Source organism: Notamacropus eugenii, chromosome 2 (genome assembly GCF_028372415.1).
Source record: "Notamacropus eugenii isolate mMacEug1 chromosome 2, mMacEug1.pri_v2, whole genome shotgun sequence".
Classification (NCBI taxonomy): domain Eukaryota; kingdom Metazoa; phylum Chordata; class Mammalia; order Diprotodontia; family Macropodidae; genus Notamacropus; species Notamacropus eugenii.
In genome coordinates this window covers 325,852,982-325,877,917 of record NC_092873.1, presented here as the reverse complement: position 1 = coordinate 325,877,917, position 24,936 = coordinate 325,852,982, and the positions used below count along the sequence as shown (strand labels likewise).

General features: G+C 42.6%; 2 protein-coding genes across 6 annotated transcripts; both read left to right on the top strand.

The window, feature by feature from the left end:
• The first annotated feature begins 7,596 nt into the window (after positions 1 to 7,596).
• Positions 7,597 to 9,766, top strand: PPP1R27 (protein phosphatase 1 regulatory subunit 27). Its single transcript, XM_072645343.1, has 3 exons — positions 7,597 to 7,786; positions 8,359 to 8,509; positions 9,075 to 9,766. Exons 1-3 carry the CDS (start codon positions 7,597 to 7,599, stop codon positions 9,196 to 9,198), a joined length of 465 nt encoding a protein of 154 aa, XP_072501444.1. The 3' UTR covers positions 9,199 to 9,766.
• A 156-nt stretch (positions 9,767 to 9,922) lies between these two features.
• Positions 9,923 to 24,706, top strand: MCRIP1 (MAPK regulated corepressor interacting protein 1). Of its 5 annotated transcripts, none has more exons than XM_072645346.1 (6): positions 10,017 to 10,119; positions 21,835 to 21,965; positions 22,061 to 22,161; positions 22,281 to 22,399; positions 23,300 to 23,401; positions 23,699 to 24,706. In XM_072645346.1, exons 3-6 carry the CDS (start codon positions 22,154 to 22,156, stop codon positions 23,761 to 23,763), a joined length of 294 nt encoding a protein of 97 aa, XP_072501447.1. In that variant the 5' UTR covers positions 10,017 to 10,119; positions 21,835 to 21,965; positions 22,061 to 22,153; the 3' UTR covers positions 23,764 to 24,706. The 5 variants fall into 5 exon arrangements, with proteins under 5 accessions (XP_072501445.1, XP_072501446.1, XP_072501447.1 ...); XM_072645348.1 differs by lacking the exon at positions 10,017 to 10,119 and adding an exon at positions 18,642 to 19,153 and having other exon boundaries at positions 22,064 to 22,161; XM_072645347.1 differs by lacking the exon at positions 10,017 to 10,119 and adding an exon at positions 21,271 to 21,534.
• Positions 24,707 to 24,936: the final 230 nt, after the last annotated feature.

Below are 24,936 nucleotides of genomic sequence, written 5' to 3'. Positions count from 1 at the left end.
CCAACTAGCTGTCCCAGCAACTCAGAGTATGCATGACAGAGAAAAAAAAATTGTTACTGGTACCTCTTCCCTTTGCAGAGGCAGTCAATTTGATGCACTGTTTGGATTTTTCTGGGAGTTTGTGAATTGCTAGCCAAAAATCTGTCTGGCCTACCTGGAGGATTAGTGCATTAAACCAAAAGACTGCTGTGTAGATAGATAGGTCTTTTGTATTAAGTTTTCACTTTTTTCACTCTCCTGACAACAGAAAGAAAAAAACCCTGCAAGGAGGCAGACTTTAGCTACATACATCTGGATTTTAGACCTGGCTCTGACATTAATATAGAGAATGGACTTATAAAGAGATTAATATTTAAATTTTTAAAAATTGAATATGCTAGTCTATTTTTGTTCTAAAATTATTTATGTAAAATGATGTAAGCTAAGTCACATTAGAAGTTTGTGTATTTTGGGCATAGTCAATGGGGGAATTTGTTTTGCTTGCCTATGCCTGTTTGTTATTAGGATTTTCTGTTTTTTTCCTGTGGCAGTGGGAAGGAAATTAAATAAATGTTAAGTGAAAAAATAATAAAACTTTAAAAGAAGTATATGCACATAGAGAACAAATTTTCAAAATACTGGTTTTGATTTAGTTACATCATACCTTTACTTAAAAATTGGTCACATATATCCTTTATGGGGGAAAAAAGAAATTTCAATATGATAAATATACTTTTCTTCCGATAATGTTCATGTTTTGGAAAACATTTGTTCAAAAAGTCTGGACTAGGACAAAGTATGATGGCATCAGAGGGTTAAGAGATTCATTTCTTCTTAGGACCAAAGGTAGTTTCCAATGCCAAAAAGTATTTGCATTACAATTTGTAGCACACCCCAAAGTGCTCTCTCCATCCAGGTGTCCTTAAGTCTGGCCAAAATGAGATATGCCTAAAAAAAAAGAACTTTCTTCAATTTATAGATATTTAACCATCTTCTGTTTTTTACCCTTTTATTGTATCTCATTTGATCCTTCCAACTCCTGTGAGGTAGATAGGGCAGAGAGTTAAGTTTCCACAACCATAGGAAAAAAGAATAAAAACACTATCTTCTCATCAAAGGGTTTTGTTTCAGGTATACAATGTGCAACTTTAGTCTCCATGTAATACTGGTACAAACAGTCCCCAAATAAGAAACCCCTGACTTCCAGACAGACAACCATTAGAAACCACTTTCCTTTATTACAGAGACGCTCTCTGTACCATTAGAACTGGCTGGGTTCCCAGTCCCTGATGAAGCCACATTCCCATTTGGGGCAGGTTAAGATTTGATGATTTCTGCCCCTGGGGATAGGACGACACGAGGTGGAAAAGTTGGAACTGAGGGCTCCCATTATTTTTCCAGCACCATGGCTGGATTGTAAGTTATTTGGGGACAGGAAACTTCATTTAAATAAGTACAACAGAGCTTTGCTGCGCATGCCCAAATCACATAAGACAGAAGGACCAGTGTGGGAGATGATAGGAATCTGCTTCTGGGAGGAGACAACCCGTTCTGCTACCGTAGAGGTAGGAGTAGCCTTTTTCCATCGGCTGCTAGCCAGAACACTCTGTGTCTTTAAAACTCCCAGACTAGAACAGTCTCACTTTCTCTTTCTGGCTGATTCCAGCACGTGAAAGTCCTGTTCACCCACAGCATGGGCATCTTGCATTGAGCTGGATGTGGGCTGAAGGGCTATGTTCCCTCTCTCCCTTTCAGGCCTCGCAACCCCAAGAAATAGGCTTGAGGTTTTGGTCTATTTCCGTTGTCCTTTTCAGTTCTAGGTTTAGGCGGCGGAATTCGAGCCAAGGTAATCTTTGGAGGCAGGGTTCCAGCCCCAAAATTGCAACAAGCATCTAGAGAGTGCAGAGGATAGAATGCTGGGCCTGGAGCCTTCCTGACCTGAGTTCAAATTTGCCTTCAGACACTTACTAGCTGTGCAACCCTAGGCAGGTCACTTAATCCTCTTTGCCTCAGTTTTCTCAACTCTAAAATGGGGATGATGATAATAGCACTTACCTTCCAGGGCTGTTGTGAGGGTCAAATGAGATAATATTTGCAAAGCTTAGCCTGGTGGCTGGCACACAGTAGGTACTTAAATAAATGCTTGTTTCCTTCTTTCCTCCCAGAGCAGTAGGGAAGGCCTGAGAAGCCACCATACTGGGAGCCCCAGGGGGCTTTGAAACTTAGTGGGATTCTGCTTATATAGGAACTGAGTTAAACTGCCAACCTAATCCCACTCTTCTCCCCATAGACAGAAGTAGGGTAAGGGGGGGAACTATGCTCCACAGGTGTTGGGGAAGAATGTTGGTACATTTATTCTTGCTAACCATTTGGAGTAAATATTTTTTTTGAAAAAGCTAATCTGATTGTTAAGTGATTAAATGAAACTGGGATGCAATGGACCCCTCCAAAATTGGAGGAACACAGTTGGTGGGAGCTTGAGCTAGTAATGGCACAGAGACTAGATACTTCTCAACTCCTGTAAAGGTACCAGAGAACCCTGGGGGAAGAGTGAAATGTAATCTATCTGGCTCTCAGGACACCTTAACAATTATTCATTGGGAGCTTGCTATGTACCAGGCATGGTGCTAGGGTCTGGGGATACTAAGGCAAAAGATGACAAAATCTCTACTCTTAAAATGCATATGTTTTATCTGGAGAGCCAACATGTACAAATACAAAGTATAATAAAGTAGGCATACAGACTGGAACTGTTATTTCATCAGTATAAAGAACTCCCAGGTGAGGAAACTTTCTCCAGTAGTGCAGGGGGGTGAGCTCTGTCTCTGCAACTTACAGTCTTTAGAGTAGGGGGTCTTATTAACCATTGTTTTTCATGGACTCCCTTAGCAGTCTGTTGAAGCCTGCAGATTCTTTCTCAGAATGAACCAACTCAGTTCAGTCTAATCAACATTTATTAAGCACCTACTATGTGCTAGGCATTGGACTGAGCTCTGGGGATACAGTAAGTAAAAAGACAGACTCTTCCTGTCAGGGAGTTTACATCCTAAAGGGGGAGACCACATCCAAAGTAAGCAGAAAAGAAGAATGATATCTTTAGGTGCATAAGTAAAATACATAGTATTATAAAGAAAAGCAATTATGTTGATAAAGCTATTAAAATATTTTTAAAAACTAATTCAGAGACCCCCCTCCCCCCAGTTAAAAGCTCCTGCCTCAGGTGTATCTAAACTCTAAATTCTAGAGCATTGACAGAATATATATAATCTATATGTGTGCATATATATGTGTGTGTATACATATATACATATATATGTATGTATACACATACACATATAATAGGGTGTGCCAGTCCTAAAATCAGGAGACCCTGAGTTCAAATTTGGCCTCAGACACTTCCTAGCTATGTGAGTCTGGGCAAGTCACTTAATTGTTTGCCTCAGTTTCCTCATCTATAAAATGAGCTAGAGAAGGAAATGGCAAACCACTCCAGTATCTTTGCCAAGAAAACCCCAAATGAGGTCATGGAGAGTAGTGCAAGACTGAAAGGACTCAACAACAACATATATGCATGTGTATATGTACATGTGTGTATACAAAAAACAGTATCCCCCTTAACATAGCTCAACAAGTGTTTGTTGATTTTTCACGAATAAGAGCAAGTTGGTATATACATACAAATCTTACAGCCTGCTTCTCTCTTCCGAGGGTTTCTTCTTTAGTTCAGAGATCAGTCTATCAATTTCCTGGTCCCCAAACAAGAGAGACGATCTCTTAGTATGAGAGATTAGCCTTCTCTTTCTGTCTGCTAAATCCGTCAGTCTCAGCAGGGATTGGGATCAAGAACAGCAAACGGAACTTGTCACTTTTCACATTAGTCACTTAATAAATCCGGCTGACTCTGAGCCAGACTGAAAGATGTCAAAGAGGAAGCCAAGTCTAAGTTGCCTGCAGCTCCAGCTACCACTGACAGCCAGTCTGCCCCGTCCCTAGTCTTTCTCCTTGCTGTAGCCGCTTTCTTTTGCAGCTTTGTTTCTCAAAAAAACAAAAACAAAACAAAAAATCCCAAACAACAACAAACAAACCAAAAAACACAAACACAGACTTATTTCCCAAAGTCATGACTATGTTGCTTTACTGTCTGTCCTCCATCTCACCTCTTAAAATAAGGAGAAAACTTAGTCATTTGTTTTAACTTCCACACTTGCTCTTTGGTTATTTTTTTACAGTTCAATAGGGCTGGAGGGTAGTTCGCCTGCAGGAGACAAGGTAGGGCAGAAAACTCTAGGTTTGGTATCAGGGAGCCTGGGGTCAGAATCTCAGTTCTTTGATCTTGGACGACGTACTTCATCCCCTAGTTATGGTTTATTACTCTATAAAAATTAAATGGTCGAATCATGTGATCGTTAGTTCCTTTCTGAACTTTTTGTATAATTTTGAGATTTCATATTTCCTCAAAATCCCAGCCTATTCATATATTTGATATGTATTTATTGCATCCATAAAAGGTGTCCTATACAATGTGAAATATAAAAATGTAAGACAATTTTTTTTTCTTTAGGAATCTTACAGTCTAATTGGGGAGACAAGATATGCACATAAACCTGAAACATTTCTATAACCAAAGTCTCTGATGAATGCCAGACTAAGTGGTATAGACAGTAGATGTTTACATGAAGACAGAGAGATGACTGGAGGCTTGAGTGATTAGGAAAGATTTTTAAAATCTTATTTTCATTGATGCACCTTAATTTCTCAATATGTCCTTCCTCTTTCTCCTGAACCAGTGAGCTTCTCTGAAACAAAGATTTAAAGAGAGTGAAAGCAGTAAAGTAAAAGTTAACTTCACCAACTGCGTCTGATTATACGCAACACCTTACACCCATGGTCCATTCTTTGCCATCTTGGCACAGAAGGGAGGGCAGTGAATTTTCTCAGCTCTTCTCTGGGCCAAGCTTGATCATTAATTAAAGAGTTGTTTCTTTTTTTGTTTTTTTTTTCCATTTAAATTGTGGTAGTCTTTGTATATATTGCTTTTCTGGTTCTTCTAATTCACTCAGCACTAGTCTTTTCATGCCGTTTTGAATTCCTCATGTTGATAGTTTCTTATGGAACAGTAACATTTCATTACAATATGCATCACAATTTTTTTAACCATTCCCCAGCTGATGATTTACCTTGTTTCCAATTCTCTGCTACCCCAAAAAAGGGTTGTTAGAGTAGTTTGGTTTATAGGATACCTTCTTTAGGGATATACAACACTGGTGGGATCTCCAGGTCAAAGAGTATATGGACCTTTTAGTCACTTCACTGTGATTACTGTTGAATAATTCCCAAGTTTCTTTCCAAAATATTTGTATTGATTCAGTTTCTCCAACAGTACACCAATGTTTCTATCTTTCCACAACACCTCCAACATTGACTATGCTTTCTTTTTTTAAATTTTTCTTAACTTTATTCTCATCTTTATTAAACAGTTGCAGGTGAGCCAAAAGCTTGCCTATTTTATTTTTAATTTATGAAATAAAACAAGCATTTCCACTACAATGTATGATAAAAAGATGATTGCACATGAAATTGCAAATCTGCTTACATGTAACTTGTTTTTCCTTTTAAGTATGTAAAGTTACCATGTAAATTTCTTTTTTTCTTCCTTCAAACGCCACTCACTCACCCTAGAGATGGCCACATTAGACACAAATAGGTGTATATAATGTAAAATCATTCTATACATCTATTTTTTCTGTTCTTTCTCTGGATGCTGATAGAGTTTTTCTTTATATGTCCTTTATTGCTAGCTTGCATATTTATAATAGTCAAAATGTTGTTGTTATTTATCCTTTGTTTTTTAAGAGGACCATAGCTTCAGGAAGGTGATGCCATGACTAGCAAATAGATTGGGTTTTAGTGAGAGAACTTCTGTGCAAAGTCACCAGCCTTACTTTCTCTTCCAGAGCCATCTGTGCCCAGTGGCAAGATATAGATCAGGACAACTAGAGACGGCCCCTTATTTGCTCAAAGTTGTTCTTAAAACAACATGGCTGTTATTGTATACAATGTTCTCTTGGTGCTGCTCATTTCACACTTCATTATTTTGTCTAAATCTTTCCATGTTTTTCTAAGATCATGGAGCTCATTATTTCTTACATAGCACAGTAGTATTCCATCACAATCATATACCACAACTATGCTTTGAAGAATATTTGCATCAATTCACAGCCTTTCTAGGAAAGGTTTACTGGATAAGGTGGGATTTAAGCTGGGCTTAAAGAACAGGTTGACTTTGGATAGATATTCCAGGCAAGGGAAAATAGTAAAGATAGGAATAAACTTGGCATATTCTTTCAGGGGACAGTGTGATGGAACCAGCTATGTTGAACAAGAAAATTCACACCAGGGAGCAGGGAGAAATGAAGCAGGAAAGTAAGATTTGAGCTCTGTTGGGCGAGTCTTGAATGCTACCCTGAGGAACTTAGATTATCGGCAGTAGAATGCCACTCAAGGCTTTGAGCAGGAAAATGATATGACAGAAGTGTTTTAGGATGATTGGCCTGGCATCAGAGGGCAGGATGGAATGGGGGTGGGAGAAGAGACCTAAGATAGAAAGCCTAGTGGGTCTAGGTTTCCTAGAAGACCTGCTTCCTTTTCAAGGTCATTGCTTTTCTCCTCCAAAGTGAATTGGGAGATATGGGCAGCAGCAAGTGCCAGGACTGAACACAGTCAATAAGTATTTAAGAACCTACTATGTGTCAAGCCCCGTACTAAATGCTGGGGATATAAAGAAAGAGAAAAAAAGGGTCCCTGCTCTCAAGAAGCCCATAGTCTAATGAGAGAGACAACACACAATTATGTACAAACAAGATATATACAGGATAAATTGGAGATAACAAGAGAGAGCACACTAGCATGAAGGGGAATCAGGAAATACTTCTTACAGAAGATGGGATTTTATCTGGGACTTGAAGGACTTCAGGGAAACCAGACAATAGTGGATGGGGTTCTAGTAGCTCTCATTTCATCATCCCTTGCCTAAGAACCAGCTCATCAGATCTGAATTGCCGGGACTCAGAGGTATTAATATTCCTTCACGGTTATTTTTGGATCTTGTTTCCCCTTGAGTAGTTGCTGGTTCACTAGCTTGACTGAGTCAGCAATCACAAGTCTTCCCAGTAGACTCATCCCCCTAACATGATTCTCATTGCATTTCAGTGGGCCTAACTTTAAGTGCCTAGCTCCAGCTGTGAGGCTGGGAGTGGGTAGCCAGAAAGAAGCTGACCCTTTTGGCTGCGCGCAGAGACAGGTGGGCTGAAAACTGAGACTCTAAAACATGATCTTGAGCACGGGGAGGGTGGTGGCTCGATTACAGTCCCTCACGGCAAACAGCATGACTTGCTCACTTTATATAGCCTGGAAAGCTCTATATAAGGCGGAAAGGTCCAGGGCTAGAGAGAGAGACATTATTGTGACTGCTGCCGCTACCATCCCTGCCATCCTTGGATAGTCAGTTTCTCTTAAAGACCAAAGCTCTGTCTGTGCTTTGCACACTCCCTCGCTTATACCCTCTAAATCTTTTAAGGGTACTTGGGGAGAGTTTGCTTTCTCCCACGGCCTGCTAGGATGCGTTACTCAGTGCCAACCACCCCTGCCCACCGCAGTCGCTATAATCAGCGGCGTCTACATGCAGAGCGTTGTGTCCGATTTCCCAATGATGTCCTGTTTTTGGATTACATTCGACAAGGTGACCTGCGGCAGGTAGGGCGCTTCATCCGGACTCGAAAAGTCTCCCTGGATACCATCTATCCCTCAGGTGAGCAAAAGAGGTTCCCCTACCCCCTTCATATTCCTTTCAAAAGTTAGTTATTGTTTCAAGACTGATTCCCTTCGCTGCTCTCGGCTATCTCTACAATCTGCCTTACCCCCACGGTACCCTAGAAGAGACTTTTAGAACCCTAAAGGAAGTGAAGGGACGTGAAGCGACAATGACACAGGAAGACCTTTGACTTGTTATAAACAAACGTGTGTGTGGCAGATAACAGGTGCTCAGAGGGTTCTGAAGGGACAGAGTAGAAGGTAACCAATCTAGACGTGGATTAGGGAGGGATTGCTCTGGGAACCACCCTGACACTGATTAGAGGCTTAGCCTGGCTCGCAGGAGCGCTCATTTAGAGGCCAACTAATCCAACTTGCTCTTTTTATAGATGAGGAGACAGTTCTAGAGAGGTGACGCACCCAACATCACACAATCAGTTGGTGGCGGACTTGGTTTCTCTTACTGTAGGCAGGAAGAAAACATGTGGCGGTAGGGAGTTTGCTTTCAGCTCCAGCTCCATCTTTCCAATCAGCCTTCCTAGTGACTTCCTGAATGCTTCCCCCCTCCAGGTCTGGCTGCGCTGCACGAAGCAGTACTTTCCGGGAATCTGGAGTGTGTGAAGCTGCTTGTCAAGCATGGGGCTGACATCCACCAGCGCGATGAAACAGGATGGACTGCCCTGCACATGGCATGCAGCGACGGCTACCCGGACATCGCCAGGTGAGGGGCCCAGGCAGCGATACAGGGTCTCAGCTCTCCTTCTGGCGGCCGATGACAGACGTGGGACAGGGTAATCCAACCCAAGGTCATTCGTTGGAGGGAGGAGCAAGGTCCCAAATTAAAACTCAAAATCCAGCCTCCCTCGCCAGAAGTGACATTTCTCCACTCCTAGGAAAAAGGGTGGGATGACCTCTAAATGATAGGGCATAGACAGACGGGACCTTTAAACGTCCAGTCCTATTTGGGAAACTATTAATGGAATCAAGGTCCTTTTTAATTTTATTTTTGACACTTAACAAACGCTTGAATTGAACTGAGGCCCAGAGAGGTCAAGGTGACCCTGGTCATAAGGGGCTGAGCTGGCATGTTAACCGTCCTTCTTAGGGCAAATCCAGCAACTCATGCCACCCATCGGGTGGTGGGCATGGGGACATGAGGCTGCGTCCAGCAGTTTGGCCCACACGTGCCTCTTCCCTTACCTAGAAAAAGGCGAACAGTGTGGGCCGCCCCACTCGCCGCCAGGCCCCTGGGGGCACAGCCTGTTACCGTTTTCTCCCCGCCTTAGATACCTCATCTCCTTGGGGGCTAGCATAGACGTCGCCAATGACGACGGTGACCTGCCCTCCGACCTCATCGACCCCGACTACACGGATCTGGTGGAGCTCTTCAAAGGGGCCACCATGGACTGACTGGCAAGCCGCCCCCTCGCTGCCCGCAGCCGCCCGCGGAGCCCTCACCTTCCCCGCTCCCCTGGAGAGCCCGGACCCGACGCGGGGTTCGGCGGGGAGGAGCGGGAGCCGGAGTTGTGAAGTGCGTCGGGCTTGTTCGTTAAGCTCTCTCGGGGTGCCCCCTTCTCACACCCGCCCCCCCGGGGCAGCCCAGCCCGAGGCCCCCACGCACCGAGGTGGGACGAGGTTGTTCGGCTGCGGGTACCCCCTTAACCCCAGCTCCCCGCCTCGGGCTTGAGCGTCCTGCCAGTGAGCACGCGTAAGCCCTGGCGGGAGGGGTTCCCGACGGCGAGGCCAAGGTCACGGAAGTCCGGGGGCCCCGCCAAGGCGGGGGGAGCGGTGTTCGCGGAGTTCGCGGACTCCCACTCGAGGGGAGGGGGCTGTGGGCTCGCCTGGGCCCTCCTCGCCCCGGGCCCCGCTTCTCTGTGAAGCCCCGCCGGGAGCTTGGCTTTTCTACAGGACGTTTTCATGTTTTGTTTTTTAAAATCGTTGAATAATTTTTACTTTTTCAATAAAGGTGATTTCCACAGCCCACTGTCGCCTCTTTGCCCCTCCCCACTGTTCCCGTCTCCTGAGGCGCCCTAGACGGGGCGCCCCGCTCGCGTTCCTCCGGCATTCTGCTTTTCCGCTCTCTACCCCAAGGGGGGTGGGGGGGCGGAGCGTTTGGGGGCGGGGCCTCCAGTCACGGCCACGCCCCCTCCAGCAACCTCGGGGCCGAAGTTACTGTGGGGCTACTGCTAGAGAGGCCCGCCCGGGCCCAACAATCACATGGGGGCTCTCCCCCCGTCCTGCGCCTGCGCGGCCCCTCTGTCTCGTCACTTCCGGCCCGGGCCTCCCAGCTGGAAGAGGCTGCGGCGGTGGCGGTGTCTGAAACTGGGCGAGGTGAGGCGCCAGGGGGCGGCTAGGGGCCCGGGGCTGGGGGGCGGGACTGGGCTCGCGCCGGAAACCTGTGGGGATCGCCCCGCCCCTGACGTGGCCTGGGCCACGCCTCCTCCCTTTCTTCCCACCCCCCCCTTTATGTCACGATACGACCCCCCCCCATCCCCGCACTGTCGCGATGCGACCGGCGCGTCACGTCGTGAGGTGGGCCCCGCCCCCTCCCAGCGGAGGAGCCCTACCCTGTGACCTCTACGAGCGTACCTGTCAAGCTGTATAACCCCTGAGTGGGGGACAGGGGACGGGGACCCCCACCCCGGGATGAGCTAGCCCTGTCGCGACACCAGGGCTTGGGCGATGGAGTGGGGTGGTTTCCCAGAGACTTAGCCGCCTCCCTGCAGACCGGCTCCACCTGGGGATCCTCTCCTTTGGTTCTCCCCTTGCCCAGCCAGGTGTTAGGACCCTCTGCTGCCCACAGGAAATCCCGCCGGCTCCCTCCTCCTCTGGCCGAGCCAGGTGCTCCCTTCCACACGTCCCTCCCGCTGGGCTCTTCTGAATGGTGCAGAGGAGTATGGGGGGCAGCCTGACTTTGAGGGTGAATATTCATGAGACTTGGCAGCCAGAGCAGGGCATCCTGAAGCCTGTTGGAAAGCGGTGCCCCTTCTTGTAACCCGTCTTCACTGAGGGCCTGGGAAGAACCTAGGGCCGGTCTGATTGTAGAAGGGACCTTAGAAAGCCTTTTTACAGAGGAGGAAAGTAAGGGTCCAGTGACTTAGCTGGAGTCCACCTAGGTCGGGGAGTGAACTGGACCCAGAAGGCTGCTGGAGCCCAGTGCCTTTTTTTGTTATGCTATGGGCAAACCCTGCTTTGTCCGCTCCTTATCCTGACAGGGTTTCTGTTGCCATGGTCCCTAGGTAGTTTGACAAGTATGCACTTTTCACTTCCCCATACCAAAGGGAGATTTATCAGGGCCAGATTGGTGACCGAGCTGGCGTTGGAACTCCTAGTATTTAGTTGTTCTGATACCCTATTGGACTGCCCCCCCCTCCTCTCCCTGGGTGGCAGGAAGCAGAAGCAGCAGCAAGAGGTTGAGAAGTTCTCAAGTTTTCCTTGTGGATCTCCAAGCGACTCCCAATTCAGCATCAACCTTCTGATAAAGTTAAGAAGCCCTGCTGTTGTTGGAGTCTGAAGATCACTTTCTAGATTTAATCTGACTGGTTTAAACTGGAATGTTCAGAGTCTGGAGACAATGATTGTATCTATGTTTATATCATATTATAAACCTTACATCATATAAATATGTGTATGATAACTATATATAGTGCATTTAATCATCTAAATGTGCAGATGACAACCACATATGTATAGTTATTCTATATGATTTAAGGTTTGTAATGCACTTTACATACATTATTTCATTTGATGATAATAGCTAGCATTTTATCATTTGCAAAGGGATGTTTACTCATTCAGTCCTCGCATCATTTCTGGGAGGTAGGTGCTGTTATTGTTCCCATTTTACAGATGAGGATACTGAGGCAGGTAAGCAGTTAAGAGACTTGCCTAGGGTCACATAGTTGGTGAGTCTCTGAGCAGGATTTGAATTCAGGACGATTTGGATACTTCTTAGTGCCAGGCACCAACTTACACCAACTACCTACCCATTTGGTCCTCATAACAACTTTGTGAGGTAAGTAACTAAAGAGGAACCCAAGACCTGGAGAGATTAAATGAGTTGCTAGGACACATAGAGGTATAGGATTCCAATCTATGTCCAGGCTTTGGGCCCTACTTTCCTTCCACTATACCACTGCTCCATTATATTTATTGACTATGAGAATCAAAGCATGAATAATTTGGGTGGGAATCAGGAAACATTACTTCCATTTTCAGGACTACTCCTTGTCTGTCTTCTGCAAAGCAGAAGATCCTTATTTTATCCTTAGGAAGCATTTTTGAATATGATTCAGGTTACTTGGATTTATCTCCATATTGTGACCTTACTCACTGTGGGATCTTGAAAATATTGCTAAATTACTTTGTATTTGTTTCCCCAGTAAAGTTGGAACAGACACCATTTGCTTCTTTCTTTCTTAGGAGGTCTTGAGGTTGTGAGAATATATAGGAAGGCCTTTGGATGTGTCAATTCAGCAAACATTGCCAAGTTTCTACTAGGTGTACACTTTGCTAGGTGCCAGATTTAAAAAAAAAATGAAATCAAACATAGCTCTTGAGCCCAAGAAGATTATAGTTTAGTAAGGGAGATGAAATGTGTAGGCAATTAACTATAATGCAAATTAATATGGGCTAATGTATTTAATTTTAAGAAAAGTTTGAGGAGGGAAAGGTTGTTCTGTCTAGGGGGATCAGGGAAACTTCTTGGAGGAGTGGGACTTGAAACATTTCAGTGGGAAGGGAGGAGGGAAAGAGAGGATATTTCAGGTATCAGGGGCAGGATGTGGTGTGAGCCAAGATAGGCAAGAGTAGAAAGAGAATAGAGGCTTCTGAGGACTTCATTTTGACTGGAGCTTAGAGTTTGTGAAGGAGAGTAGCGTTGATAAGGCAGAAAAGGTATATTGGATTCATTGTGGAGAGCTTTGGTTACTGGGCAGATTTTTTTCAGAAAGCAAAAGGCAACAACCACTGAAAGTAATGGAGTAAGAAGTGATGTGATCAGAATAGGAGTGCTTTAGGAAAGTTAAGTGGGCAGCAGGGTTATGGATACTTGGGAGAAGGGAGGGCAAGGAGACTAGTTGAGAAGCTCTCATATAGGTTCATACATTTAAAGTTGGAAGAGCCCTCAAGGCTGTTTAGTTCAACCCCTTCGTTTTATCCATGAGGAAACTGAGGTCCAGAGAGCCCTAAGATTGTCCAAGGTCACATAGAGAGTAAGTACCAGAGGTGGGATTACAGAAGTGCAGATGAAAGGTAATAAGGGCCTGAATTAATTTGGAGATTAGCAGTAAGAATGAAAATAGATTTGATAAATGTTTCAATATTCAGATGTTTCAAAGGTAGAACTGACAGAATTTTTGATGATAAAGTGAAGAGAAAAGGCAAAGAGGAGTCTGCAGCTTAGGACTTGGGTGTCTGTAGAATGTAAACTCCTTGAAAGCAGGGCTTATTTTTGTCTTTGCGTCCTTGCATATGTGCTAAATGCTTTCAAGTGCTTGTTGATCTGAACCAAAAAGATGGTAGTATCATTAAAAGAAAGAAAGAAATTAGGAAGGAAGTTCAAGGAGGAAAGATACTGAGTTTATTTTTGAACATCTTGAGTTTGAAATATGGCTGGATATCAGTTGTAGATGGATATTTAGTAGGCAGCTAGAATTTCATGATTGAAACTCTGGGGTAAGTATTTGATAAATTCATTTTGCATCTGGACTGGTATAACATCTCTGGCACAGAAGGTCAAATTACCCAGTCTCTACATAGTCACACTGATGGAAGTGAGTCTCAGTGCCTGAAGAGTGCTATAAAAAAGGTACACTGAAGGGTCAAGCTGTGGAGGGATAGGCAGAGGCTTCCTCTAGCAAATTTTTTTTTTGTTTCTTAATATGTGGCTTTCTACAAGCTACTGTAATTCTCTGAGCCTTCATATTTTAAAATTTTCTTTTTTATTGTCAAATTAATTATTGAGCATTTCAATATATACAAAGAATAAGGAAGAATAAGGATTGTAGAAGAAACAGCTTGTGTGTAGTTTATTTTTAAAAATAATTACTTATGAATTGAATAAAGTAGTAACAAAATTGTTCTGTTTCCCCTTCTGCATTTTTTATTTTTAAAAGTTTTATTCTCTTTTTGAAATATTTTAAAATGTTATGTATTGGGGGATTCAAATACAAAGTGAAAATACTGCCTTCATGGAGCTTAGAGTTGTCGTAACTGAAAGCTTTCTTTTAGGAAGATTAATCTGATGGTAGTATACAGGATGAATTGAGGCAATGGCTGAGATGCTAGACAGAGGGATTTGGGATGCTATTGCACAAGTCTAAATCAGAGCTTCATAGGATGAGACATTCTTTCTAAGAGTAGAAAGAATCTTAGAGATCATCTAGTCCCATCTCTGTATTTTACAGAGGAGTAAAATGAGTGATAAGGGCCTGGACTGAGGTGGTGGGAGTAAGAATAAGGCAGAAGATGGGCTGTGGAGGGCGAGGGAGAGAAAAATAGCTCCATGGTTTTAAATCTGGGTAACTAGGAGAATGGTGGTACCATAGTGGAACTGGTTTGGGGAAAAGGCAAATTTTAGACTTGTCATTTTTTACCTTTTTGTTTTATTTAAATTTTTTTTTTTAATTAACAGAAATCTACTCTGCCCTCTCCCATTGGGGAAAAAAAGGAAAACAAAATCCTTGTAACAATGCATAATCAAGCAGAATAAATTCCGGGATGGCCCATGTTAAAAAAATTTAAGTCTCATTCTGCAGCCTGAGTCCATCTCCTTTCTGTTAGGAGGTGGGTAGCAGCTTCATCATGGATCCCTCTGGAACCATAATTTATCATCCCATTGATCAGAGTCTTAAGGCAAAATTTTTTTTGTAGTGTTACTGTTACTGTATAAATTATTTTCCTTATTCTGCTTACTTGACTCCATATTGGTTCATATAAACCTTTCCTGGTTTGACCAGAACTGTCCTTTGGCAAATACTATTCCGTTGTATTCATATATCGTGACTTGTTCAGACATTCTCTAATTGATGGGCAGTCTAGTTCTATCACAACAAGAGCTGCTATAATTATCTTTGTACCTATAGGTCTCTTTTTCCTTTTTTGCTTTTTTTTAGGGTATAGGTATAGTAACTGAGCAAAAGGATTCACATGTTTTATCAATTTGGGGGTATAGTATTAAATTGTTTTCCAGAATATATCAGTTCACAGCTCCACCAACAAATGCTTCATGTGCCTATTTTCTTTTAGTTCCTCTAACATTTGTCATTTTCCTTTTTAGACATATCAGTTTTGGAGAGATGGCACCACATTCAATGCCTTAATGATGATGGAAATATCCACTAGGCAGTTGGACAGCATGACACTGTATAAAAATTTGGGAGTTATCTGCATAGGATTGATATTTCAGACTGTGGGAGTGTTATGACATTTGTGAAAAGGATAACATAATCTATTCTAGCCTGTTTTGGTTTTTTCTCCTACGTAGGATACTAACTAGTTAGAGATGCCTGTCTGTGTCCTGAGAAAGCTCAGCGAGTGATATTTGAAGGAAGAGAGTTTGTCTTGGGTAATTTCTGTGGCACTAAAGTCTGGATCACTGAGACCAGTTGAGCTGCGCTTCTGGATAGTAAAAGAGTATGAAGATTAATTTATTCCAGTGCCTTCATTGAAGGCTGGGTTTTTCTTGCCCCTTAACAGTGAGGTTTTATAAATTAAGCAGGCTGGGGAGATTATTTTTTTCCTTCCTAATAGTTTTTAACCTGGGGTAGAGGTTGAGGCTCACAGAATTATTACAGAATGTCCATATCAATCAGTCAAAAAACATTTATTACTGTGTGGTACCAGGCACAGTACTAAGCACTAGGATAAAAGACAAGGTGAAAATAGTCCCTTCCCTCAAGAAACTTAAATTCTAATTCCAGTTATGTATTTTTTTTAGTTGGTTAATATAGTACAATTTCTATTGTAGGGGGCTTTGAAATTTTGTTTATCTTAAAAAGATATCATCATACTTGAGTGATTTTTTTTTTTTTGCCTCTTTTTCCATTTGGCCAGTTTTGCTTTTCAAGGCATTCCTCTCCTCAGTGGCTTTTTTGAACCTCTTTTACCATTTGGCCTAGTCTGTTTTTTAAGGTGTTATTTTCTTCAGTATTTTTTTATGTCTCCTTTACCAAGCTATTGACTTATTTTTTCAGATTTTTCTTGTATTACTCTCATTTCTCTTCTCAATTTTTCCTCTGTCTCTCTTACTTGATTTTCAAAATCCTTTTTGAGCTCTTCCATGACCTGAGACCAACTCATATTTTTTTTGGAGACTTTATATGTAAAGGAGTGTTGACTATGTTATCTTCTTCTGAGTGTGTGTCTTGCTCTTCCTTGTCACCATAGTAACTTTCTACGGTCAGAATTTTTTTCTGTTGTTTACTCATTTTTCCAGCTTGATTTTTAATCAAGGATGGAGAGTGAACTGTCCCAAGTTTCATGGGTTTTGTGCAGCTGTTTTCGGAGATTCTTCTATGGACTTGTAAGTTTTCAGTTCTTCCAAGGTCCTATAATTTAAGGAGAGATGTGTTTACTACTCTCCTAGCCCATGCTCTGATCTATGATTGACCACAAGCACTTGTTTCTGTCCTGGAATTGTAACAAGAGTCCTTGATCCGCTGTGGGTGCAAGCTCTGGTGTGCTAGTGCTCATCCTTGGGACTGCTACCCAGGACTGGGACCTGGCTCCAAGTAGTGGCAAAACAACAGAGTCCTGCCTCAGTGCTAGCAAAGAGACTCCTTTAATCTCCTTCTAACAAGTTGTTCAACCTCCTTACCATCTTTGGACTGAGAGCTTTGAAAGCGGTTGCTGTCACTGCTGATTCAGTGGCTCCCTAGGCCTGCTCCTGATCTATTGGGCTGGGTCTCTGCTGGTGTAGCCCGTGCTGAACAGTGCACTTCACTCCCACCCAGATATGCCAGACCTTTCCTGCTGATCTTCTAAATTGTCTTTGACTGAAAAATTATTTCACCCTGTCCTTTTATGGGTTCTGCTGCTCCAGGAATTGTTTTATGGCCCTACTTAAAGGTGTTTGGAGGGGTTTTGAAGGGAGCTCAAGTAAGTCTTTGCTTTTTCTTAGACATCTTGACTCCACTCATCGTCATACTTAAAAAAGTTGAGAACCATTGTTCCAGTGCTTCTCTTTCATTCCTTGTTTACCTATGACTAAACTTCCATGGTTGGAGGCAGTGTCAGATTGTAGGGAAACCCATTGGGGCAGGGAATAGTTTTTCATCCTTTTAGTCTTAAATTCATTTTTTAAAAAATTACTTATTTTTAGTTTACAACATTCAGTTCCACAAGCTTTTGAGTTTCAAATTTCTTCCTCCTCCTTCCCTCCCCCCCTCCCCAAGACAGCATGCCATCTGATATAGGCACATTAAGCATATTTTCACATTAATCATATTACAAAGAAGAGTTATAATCAATGGAATGAACCACATGAAAGAAGAAACAAAACAAAACAAAAAAGAGAGAGAGCAAATAGTCTGCTTCGATCTGCATTCAGACTCCATAGTTCTTTCTCTGGACATGGATTGCATTTTCTATCATGAGCCTTTTGGAGTTGTCTTAGATCCTGGCGTTGCTGAGAAGAGCTAAGTCTTCACACAATGTGACTCTTACTGTGTATGGTGTTCTCTTGTTTCTGCTCACTTCACTCAGCATCAGTTCATATAAGTCTTTCCAGGTTTTTCCGAAGTTCACCTGCTCATCATTTCTTATATGAACAAGTAGTATATGAATGTAACGGAATATATTACAATATTATAATTATTAAAATATTATTATTATTAAAACAATATTATTACAATTAGTATTCCATTACATTCATATACCACAACTTGTTCAGCCATTTCCCAGTTGATGAGCATCCCCTCAATTTTCAGTTCTTTGCCGCCACAAAAAGAGATGCTATAAATATTTTTGTATATGTGTACCCTTTTCCCAACTAATTTTTAATGGAAATGTTTCTTCAACTGGGGTAGGTTGAACTCCTTAAAGGAACCACTGGTTAAGAAAAAAGAAAAGGTTTAGTTTAGGATTTCTTAACTAGAGATCCGTGGATAGATTTTAGGGGGTCATGAATTTGGATAGGTAGGAAATTACATCTTTATTTTCACTAACCTTTTGATTCCTTTGTGATCCTATGTATTTTATACCTTTAAAAATATTATTCTAAGAAGGGGCCCATAGGCTTCACCAGACTTCCAAAGGGACCACCGCAACAAATAAGGGTAAGAACTCTTGATTTAATGAAACAGCAACATATAATGATGGCTGCAGAGGGATTGGTTCTGAGTCTCTTCTGTAGACTGGAGTCATCAGATGGGAGATGCCTGTGGAGGTTGCATCACACCACTAGGTATTAAAAAGGATAGAACCTAGTAAGAATGAGGGAGAGGTACCAGGAAGGATGTCTAGAACCCTTGTTTTAGAACAATATCCTGGTGAGAGACACACTGAAAGGTAACTCAGTGCAGAATTCTTGTCTTTATCCAGAGGAGACCAAAAAGGCGTGTAAATAAATGCTTTCTTCATCAAGTCAGCAAATATTTTTGAGTACTCATTGAGTACTCAACATCAGGGATGGAATGAGAATTTACATTAAAAGTAGAACACAGCCTTGGTCCTTCAGTTTGTGGGTTAAAAAAATTATCAATTTAAAGAACAGCAAACTCCCCACTAAACAGAATAGAAAAAGATTATATATGAAAACAAGAATTTCTATTACAGCTTACTTCCCCCCTCAAATATATAATAAACTCTGCATGTGACTTTCAAAACTGCCCTGTTTGTCTGTGTTTTCCTTCTGAACTTTGAGAAACTTGTGTTTTGATTGGGAAGGTAACATACATGAGATAGTATATGAGCATTTAAGAAGAACATTGCCAAACTGGAACACTTCCATCTGAGATAGGCAGAGTGGTGAGGGGACTCAAAAACATCATATTGAAGGAACTGAGGATTTTTAGCCTGGAGAAATGAAAACTTAGAATGTGATTACTGTTTTAAAACATTTGATGGGCTGTCATATGGAAGGAGAATTAGTTTTATTCGGTATCATTCCATAGAGTAAAACTAAGAAGAGTAACGAGGTACAAGTTATGATGAGGCAGATTTCAGCTTTATATCCAGAGGAAAAACCTAACAATTAGAGCTTTCTGAAAGTGGAATGATTTGTTTTGTGAGATAATGCATTCTCTATTGTTGGCAGTGCCCGATTAAAGACCTGTCAGCTTTGTACTTGGACTGGATGACCTGTATGGGGTGAGAGATTGGATTAAATGACCTTTCAGGTCCTTCTGACTCTACAATTCCCTGAGTAAATATGCCAAATTGTGTGGTTTATTCTTATAAATGCTACAGGAAATTCAGCAAAAGGAGTTTCTTGATCCCTACTTGTTTCTAATGTCTCTATTCAAATTTCTTTCTGTCCTTACCACATTTCTCTAATGTTCTTAGGTTTATGTTTGTACAATAGTTTGGTTTAATGTAGATTTGAAAGCTGGGTAGTCATGGCCCCTGGGTGGAGAAAGCCCACATCTGCTTTCTGCCCTTATTCTAGCCTTTCAGATCCTGAGAGTTTTATTTTAAAGAAATTTTTATTGCTACCTTTTGTTTTACATCACCTTCATTTTCTGACGTGCCCTTCCCTCTTCCTCACCCAGAGAGCTGTCCCTTAAAAAAAGAATAAAACAGAAAGAAAAACAGTTTAGAACAAGTAATCAACTTGTTCAAGGTTGACAGCATATGCATTGTTCCACTTCCATAACTCATTCTGTCTCTGCAGAGAAGGGAGGAAGTTACATTCTCCTGTCTTTTACTTGTGTTCACACTTGTTCATTGTAATTACTCAGCGTTCAGTTTTGATTATTTTGGGGGAAGGGTTGTTGTTCTTTCTGTCTGTATTGTAATCAGTGTGCATATTATTTTCCTGGTTCTGCTTACTTCATTCTGCATCAGTCCATATAAGCCTTCTCATTCCTGGAAAACAAGTCTGCTTTCATTGCTTCCTATAGTCCATTGCAAAATAGGGTGAACAAATATTCAGTCACATTTATGCACCACCATTTGTGCAATCATTCCCTGGTTAACAGTCACTGACTGTTTCTGGTTCGTTCTTTGCTACCACAAAAAACAACAACAACAACAAAAAAAAACATGCTTCTGCAATTGTTTTAGTGTATATTGGGACTTTCTTCCTAACTTAGACTTCCTTGGGGTACATGCCTATGTGCAAATACTCACACAAGCGTTATTCCCCCTCCAGAGATGTCTAAAAATAGAAAGAGAAGTGAAATTCACTGTTTACTCCTTTTTCTCTACTCATTCCTTGCCACTTTGCCAGGGAACTCTTCAAGTACAGGCTAGATCATGCTTGTCTGTGTCCCAAGTGCGGTATCAAAATGGGGGCATTGATGCCACCAATCCTTGTTTGCCCTGGGTTCCATCTCCTGGGCTACATCTTTCCTAGATTGTCATCTTAGATGCTGGAGATGCTATTCAGTCAGTTCACCCCTTCCTCTGTCTTTTCTCGATCACCAGTATAGTGCTTTTCTCTGTCTGGCTAATTTGGGAATTTCTAACTAAAAATAGTCCTTCTCCTGGACTACGGAAATCCCCAGAGCAAAAGGTAGCTATAAATATTGGTCAGTGACAGGATCCCACTAGGTCAAGCCTTAACTAGATTATTGTAATCTTACTTACTCCCTCCCTCTTCTGTTTTGCCCTGACCAAAGCCCAGGGGGCCTGTTTCTCTGACTTCAGATCACCAAGGCCCAAATGAACAACATCTTAAATTACTTAAAAAATTGGCAGAAAGGATTGTTAGGCCACTTGTTAGTGATCTTTGAAAGATTGTGGAGAGCAAGAGTTATTGGAAAACAGATGTCCCAATTTTTTTTAAAGGAAAATAATAGTCTGTGGAGCATGGGCTAGTGTTTTGATTTCAGTTCCTGGCAAAATTCTAGAACATGTTAAAGAGATAGTTAGTGAATATCTAGAAAAAGAAACTCTGATCAAAATAAGCCAGCATGGTTTCATCATCTGCCATAGTAACCTTTTTATTATTATTTTTTGCTGGGGTAGTTAGTTAGATTGGTAGCTCAGCAGAATGCTTTAACAAAGGTGTTGACAAAGTCATGTTTTTATGGAGGAGATAGATGTAGAATAGATTAATGACGTCTAACTCACGTGGTACATGAAGCTCCCTGTAGACTGTATACTAATGTAGAAAACTACATGTGTTTTATTATATTTTAATTTGTTTTGTTAAATATTTTCCAATTACAATTTAATCTGGTTAACACTAAGTTCAGGAATATTGTGGGCCATGTGTTTGACACCTCTGGGTGTCATTCTGGGTGATAATGTAATTAAGTGGATTTGGTGGTTGAATGGCCAGATCCAAAGTGTCATGTTTAATGCTTCTGTATTATCTTAGAAGGAAGTCTCTGGTGGAGTGCTCTGGGGACTTATGTAAAGCAAAACTTTTTTTCTTTTTTTTTGCTTTAAAAAAAGTTATTGTTTTCTTAATCCATGAATAGGCACACACATTTCAATATACGTATATCAGTATAAGAAAGGATTACAAAAGGCAAAACTTTTTAACGAATGAAGCTATCTGAAATGGAATGAGCTGCCTTGGGAGATATTCTCCTTCACTGGAGGTCTTCAAGCAAAGGCTTGATGATAACATGCTGGGTATGTTGTAGAGGGTATTGTTCAACTAGGGATTGGATTAGATTGGCTTCTTCTCTCTGTTCTAATTCTAAGATTCTGTGTGTCTGATTTTCCTTTGCTAAAAGGGGATGGGGTGGGAAGGAGTGCATATCTCACTTGGCTCAGCATGTGTTTCTAAAGTCCTTTTCTTCTCTCGTGTTTTACTAATAGTAATATTCTCTCCAAATGCATCCATCCTTTCTACTGCTTCCCCAACCTTGGATCTTTCACTGACCTTTTTCATTGAGGTGGTTTTCTTTCTTTGTTTTTACTGCTTTGCAGACTAGATTCCAGTTCATCCCCTATTTCAGAAAGAGCAGATCACTGATCCTTTCCCCAGGCTCTTCTGCTCTCTGGTCAGGACCTCATGCTTGCTGATTACGCTGTTCATAAAGGCCAAGAAGGGAAGCAAGGTGTCCAGCATTGCACCAATTCATCCTATTATTGCTGTAGACTTCGGCTAGAGGGAGGCAGTTGCCTGCATTGACACTTGGTTTTCCTTCTCTAGCAGTTGCGCTTCCAGAGCTCCCCAACAGCAGACTGAAGCCAAGAAGGAGACCCAGGCATTTGAGTTGAGTGATTAGACCAGACACCCCCAGCTATGAGCAGGTGAGACTCATGTCATCCCCACTGCAGAGACAGACCAAGCTCCTGACCCTAGGGCCTTTGTGCATTATAAGTCTCCCTGCCCTTTCCCCAGACACTCACACACAGGTGTTTCTCCCCAGCTCCCCTGTCTCTAGAGTTGTCTACAACGGCAAAAGGAACAGTAGCCCCCGGTCTCCAAGCAACAGCAGTGAGATCTTCACTCCAGCCCACGAGGAGAACGTGCGCTTCATTTATGAAGGTGAGTGATCTCAGTAACCCTGTCTCAGGGTCCCCACCCTTGTGTCATTATCTCTTTGTGACCCTCCTTCTAGTTCTCCAGAACAGCCTCCTGCAAAGGAGATTTTTCTCTCCCTCTGTCCTCTTTTCTGTAAGGAGATTCCCTGAAACATTGGAGTCACTCAGATTCCATACTGGATCAAGGAAAGTTGTGAATTAGTTCCTGGGAGAGAATACTAAAGGCTCTGGTTACATCCAGCCTCCGATACTGACTATGTGGCCTAGGTGATTCATTTAACCTCTGTCTGCCTCAGTTTAATGTAAGATGGGGTTAATAACAGCACCTGCCTCCTGGGGTTGTCTTGAAGAGAAAAGTCATGTTTGTAAATCACTTGACAAACCTTCAAGCACCATGTAGGTGTTGGTTATTGTTATTGTTATTAGTTATTGTGTGTCTTTGGCCAAGGCACTTTACTACTCCTAAGTGTTAGTTTCCTTATCTGTAGAATGAAGAGATTGGACTAGGTGATCTCTTTACTTTTATATTCTGTGAGCCTAGGGTATGGTTAGTACCTTCAAATACCTTAAATCTAGCTAGGGAGACAGGAAACACAAGTACAACTTCTAAAACATGGCAACGAGTACAGATTAATATCCTGAAAACAAAGTATGTAGCGGTTGAGAGGGCACAGTGAAGGATCAATTTTAGTGCTTTACTTACTTAGGAAGAGCTTCCAGGAAGAGGTGGGCTTGGAGAGAGATTGATTCATGGGCAGGTGGCAATAAAAGGAGCTTTCCCTGACTTGTAATTTTAACTGTCATTGCAGAGTATGTGTCAAATCTAGACAACCAGGCTCCAGAGGTTCATACAGCAGGCATCTTGAACCTCGGTCCCTAACTTCTTATTTCCCTTCCTGTGCAGCATGGCAGTGTGTGGAACGAGACCTCCGGAACCAGATGTCTGGCAGCGAACGTGGCCTGGTGGAGGAGTATGTGGAGAAGGTCCCTAACCCCAGCCTGAAGAGTGAGTGCCCCCGGAAGGACATGGGGAGGCTATTGAGTCCTAGCTTCCCTTCTGAACTCATGAGAGCATTGGCCACTTAGATGCAGGGCTAGGAAGGAAGTACTTGAGGAAGTACTTGCTTCCTCTTTCAGAAATCTAGTTGAAGGAGACAGACTGAATCTTCTCACAGGGGCAGCTTGGAGACTGGTTTCATACAAAATTGGGACAGAAAGGATCCTAAGGTTTCCTTAGGGAAGGTGGGATTAGACAAGGGATCTTCTTCAGAAACTGACATTCAACTCCCTCTGCACCCAACAGCTTTCAAACCTTTTGACTTGAGTGACCTGAAACGCCGGAACACACAAGATGCCAAGAAGTCCTAAGGGCAGAGGCCTGGTTGCTCCCTTCCTCCCCATGGCCTCTGGAAGATTGAAAGTTGCAGAATTTTTGTTGGTTTTTCTCCCTCTCCTCTGGGTCCATCTTCCTGGCAGGGCAAGTAAAGAGCCATGCTCATGTTGGGCTGAGTACCTGCAAGGATGGACTTGATTGGCACTCAAGGCCCTCCCTCCCCTTTTCCTCCTTCCTTTTTCTTTAGGGAGGTTCCAAGTTGTTACTGTGACTTGGGGGACTTGGCCCCTGTCACCACCCAAACTCTCTTCCTGTACTCTAAACCTATAATTCTGGAGTTGCCTAGCTCTGTCTGCCCTCCAGGCAGCCTACAGCCCTCATTTTCCCTCTTTGGCTTTTAGATGCCAAGGCAGCTGAGCATGGCAGCCCTCCCATCTCTCCTTATACTTCTGAGATAAAGTGGAAGGAGCAAGGGTCATATGAGGGGGATCTGGGACCAGTCGGGGTTGGATCAAATTGGTTTCTAAGGTGGTGAGGTTAAGTGGTGGCAGCTGTATCCTCCCACAACCTGATTCCACTGTAGACATCTGCTACTGCCTCCATCTTGGGCAAGCTGGGAAGTCTCCATTTTTCCTTTCCCAGATGTCCAACTGAGGCCTTTTCCCTGCTTTCCAAACCCTTTTGGCCCCAGCTCCCTCATGCCTGGGTAACCCTCTAGAACCCATTCCCTATAGGGTTATCAGGCAGTCATGCCCAGTCTCTCCTAGACCAGCAGCCTCTCTCCCTTAGGAGTCCCGTACCCTGAGATTTAGCGGCTGCTGTTGTTCCCTGGTCTATCCTATTCCCAGCTGGTAGTTTTACTGAGAGGGTTACCAGTAGTTCCCTTTTTTCTTTCTGTTACAGTTCGAGAGCTGAGTTGTTTGCCATTACTGTGTAGCCTGAGGAGCTGTAAATAAAGATGGGGTTAGGCATTTGGAATGTGCCTCTGGCTGAGTTTGTAGCCCCCTCTGTAGCCAAGTTGGTCAGGCCTGATATTGTTTCAGATGCCCACTCAATACTAGAACCTTGGGTATCAGGCCATTTTTCCTCTTAGGCCTTGGGCTGGGCAGCCAGCATGAGGTCTCAATAGGTGGTAGAAAGGATCTTTTACAACTCTATCTTATTTCCCAAGAGTGTATTGTCTTTTTTAGGACTTTGGAGTTGAAAAA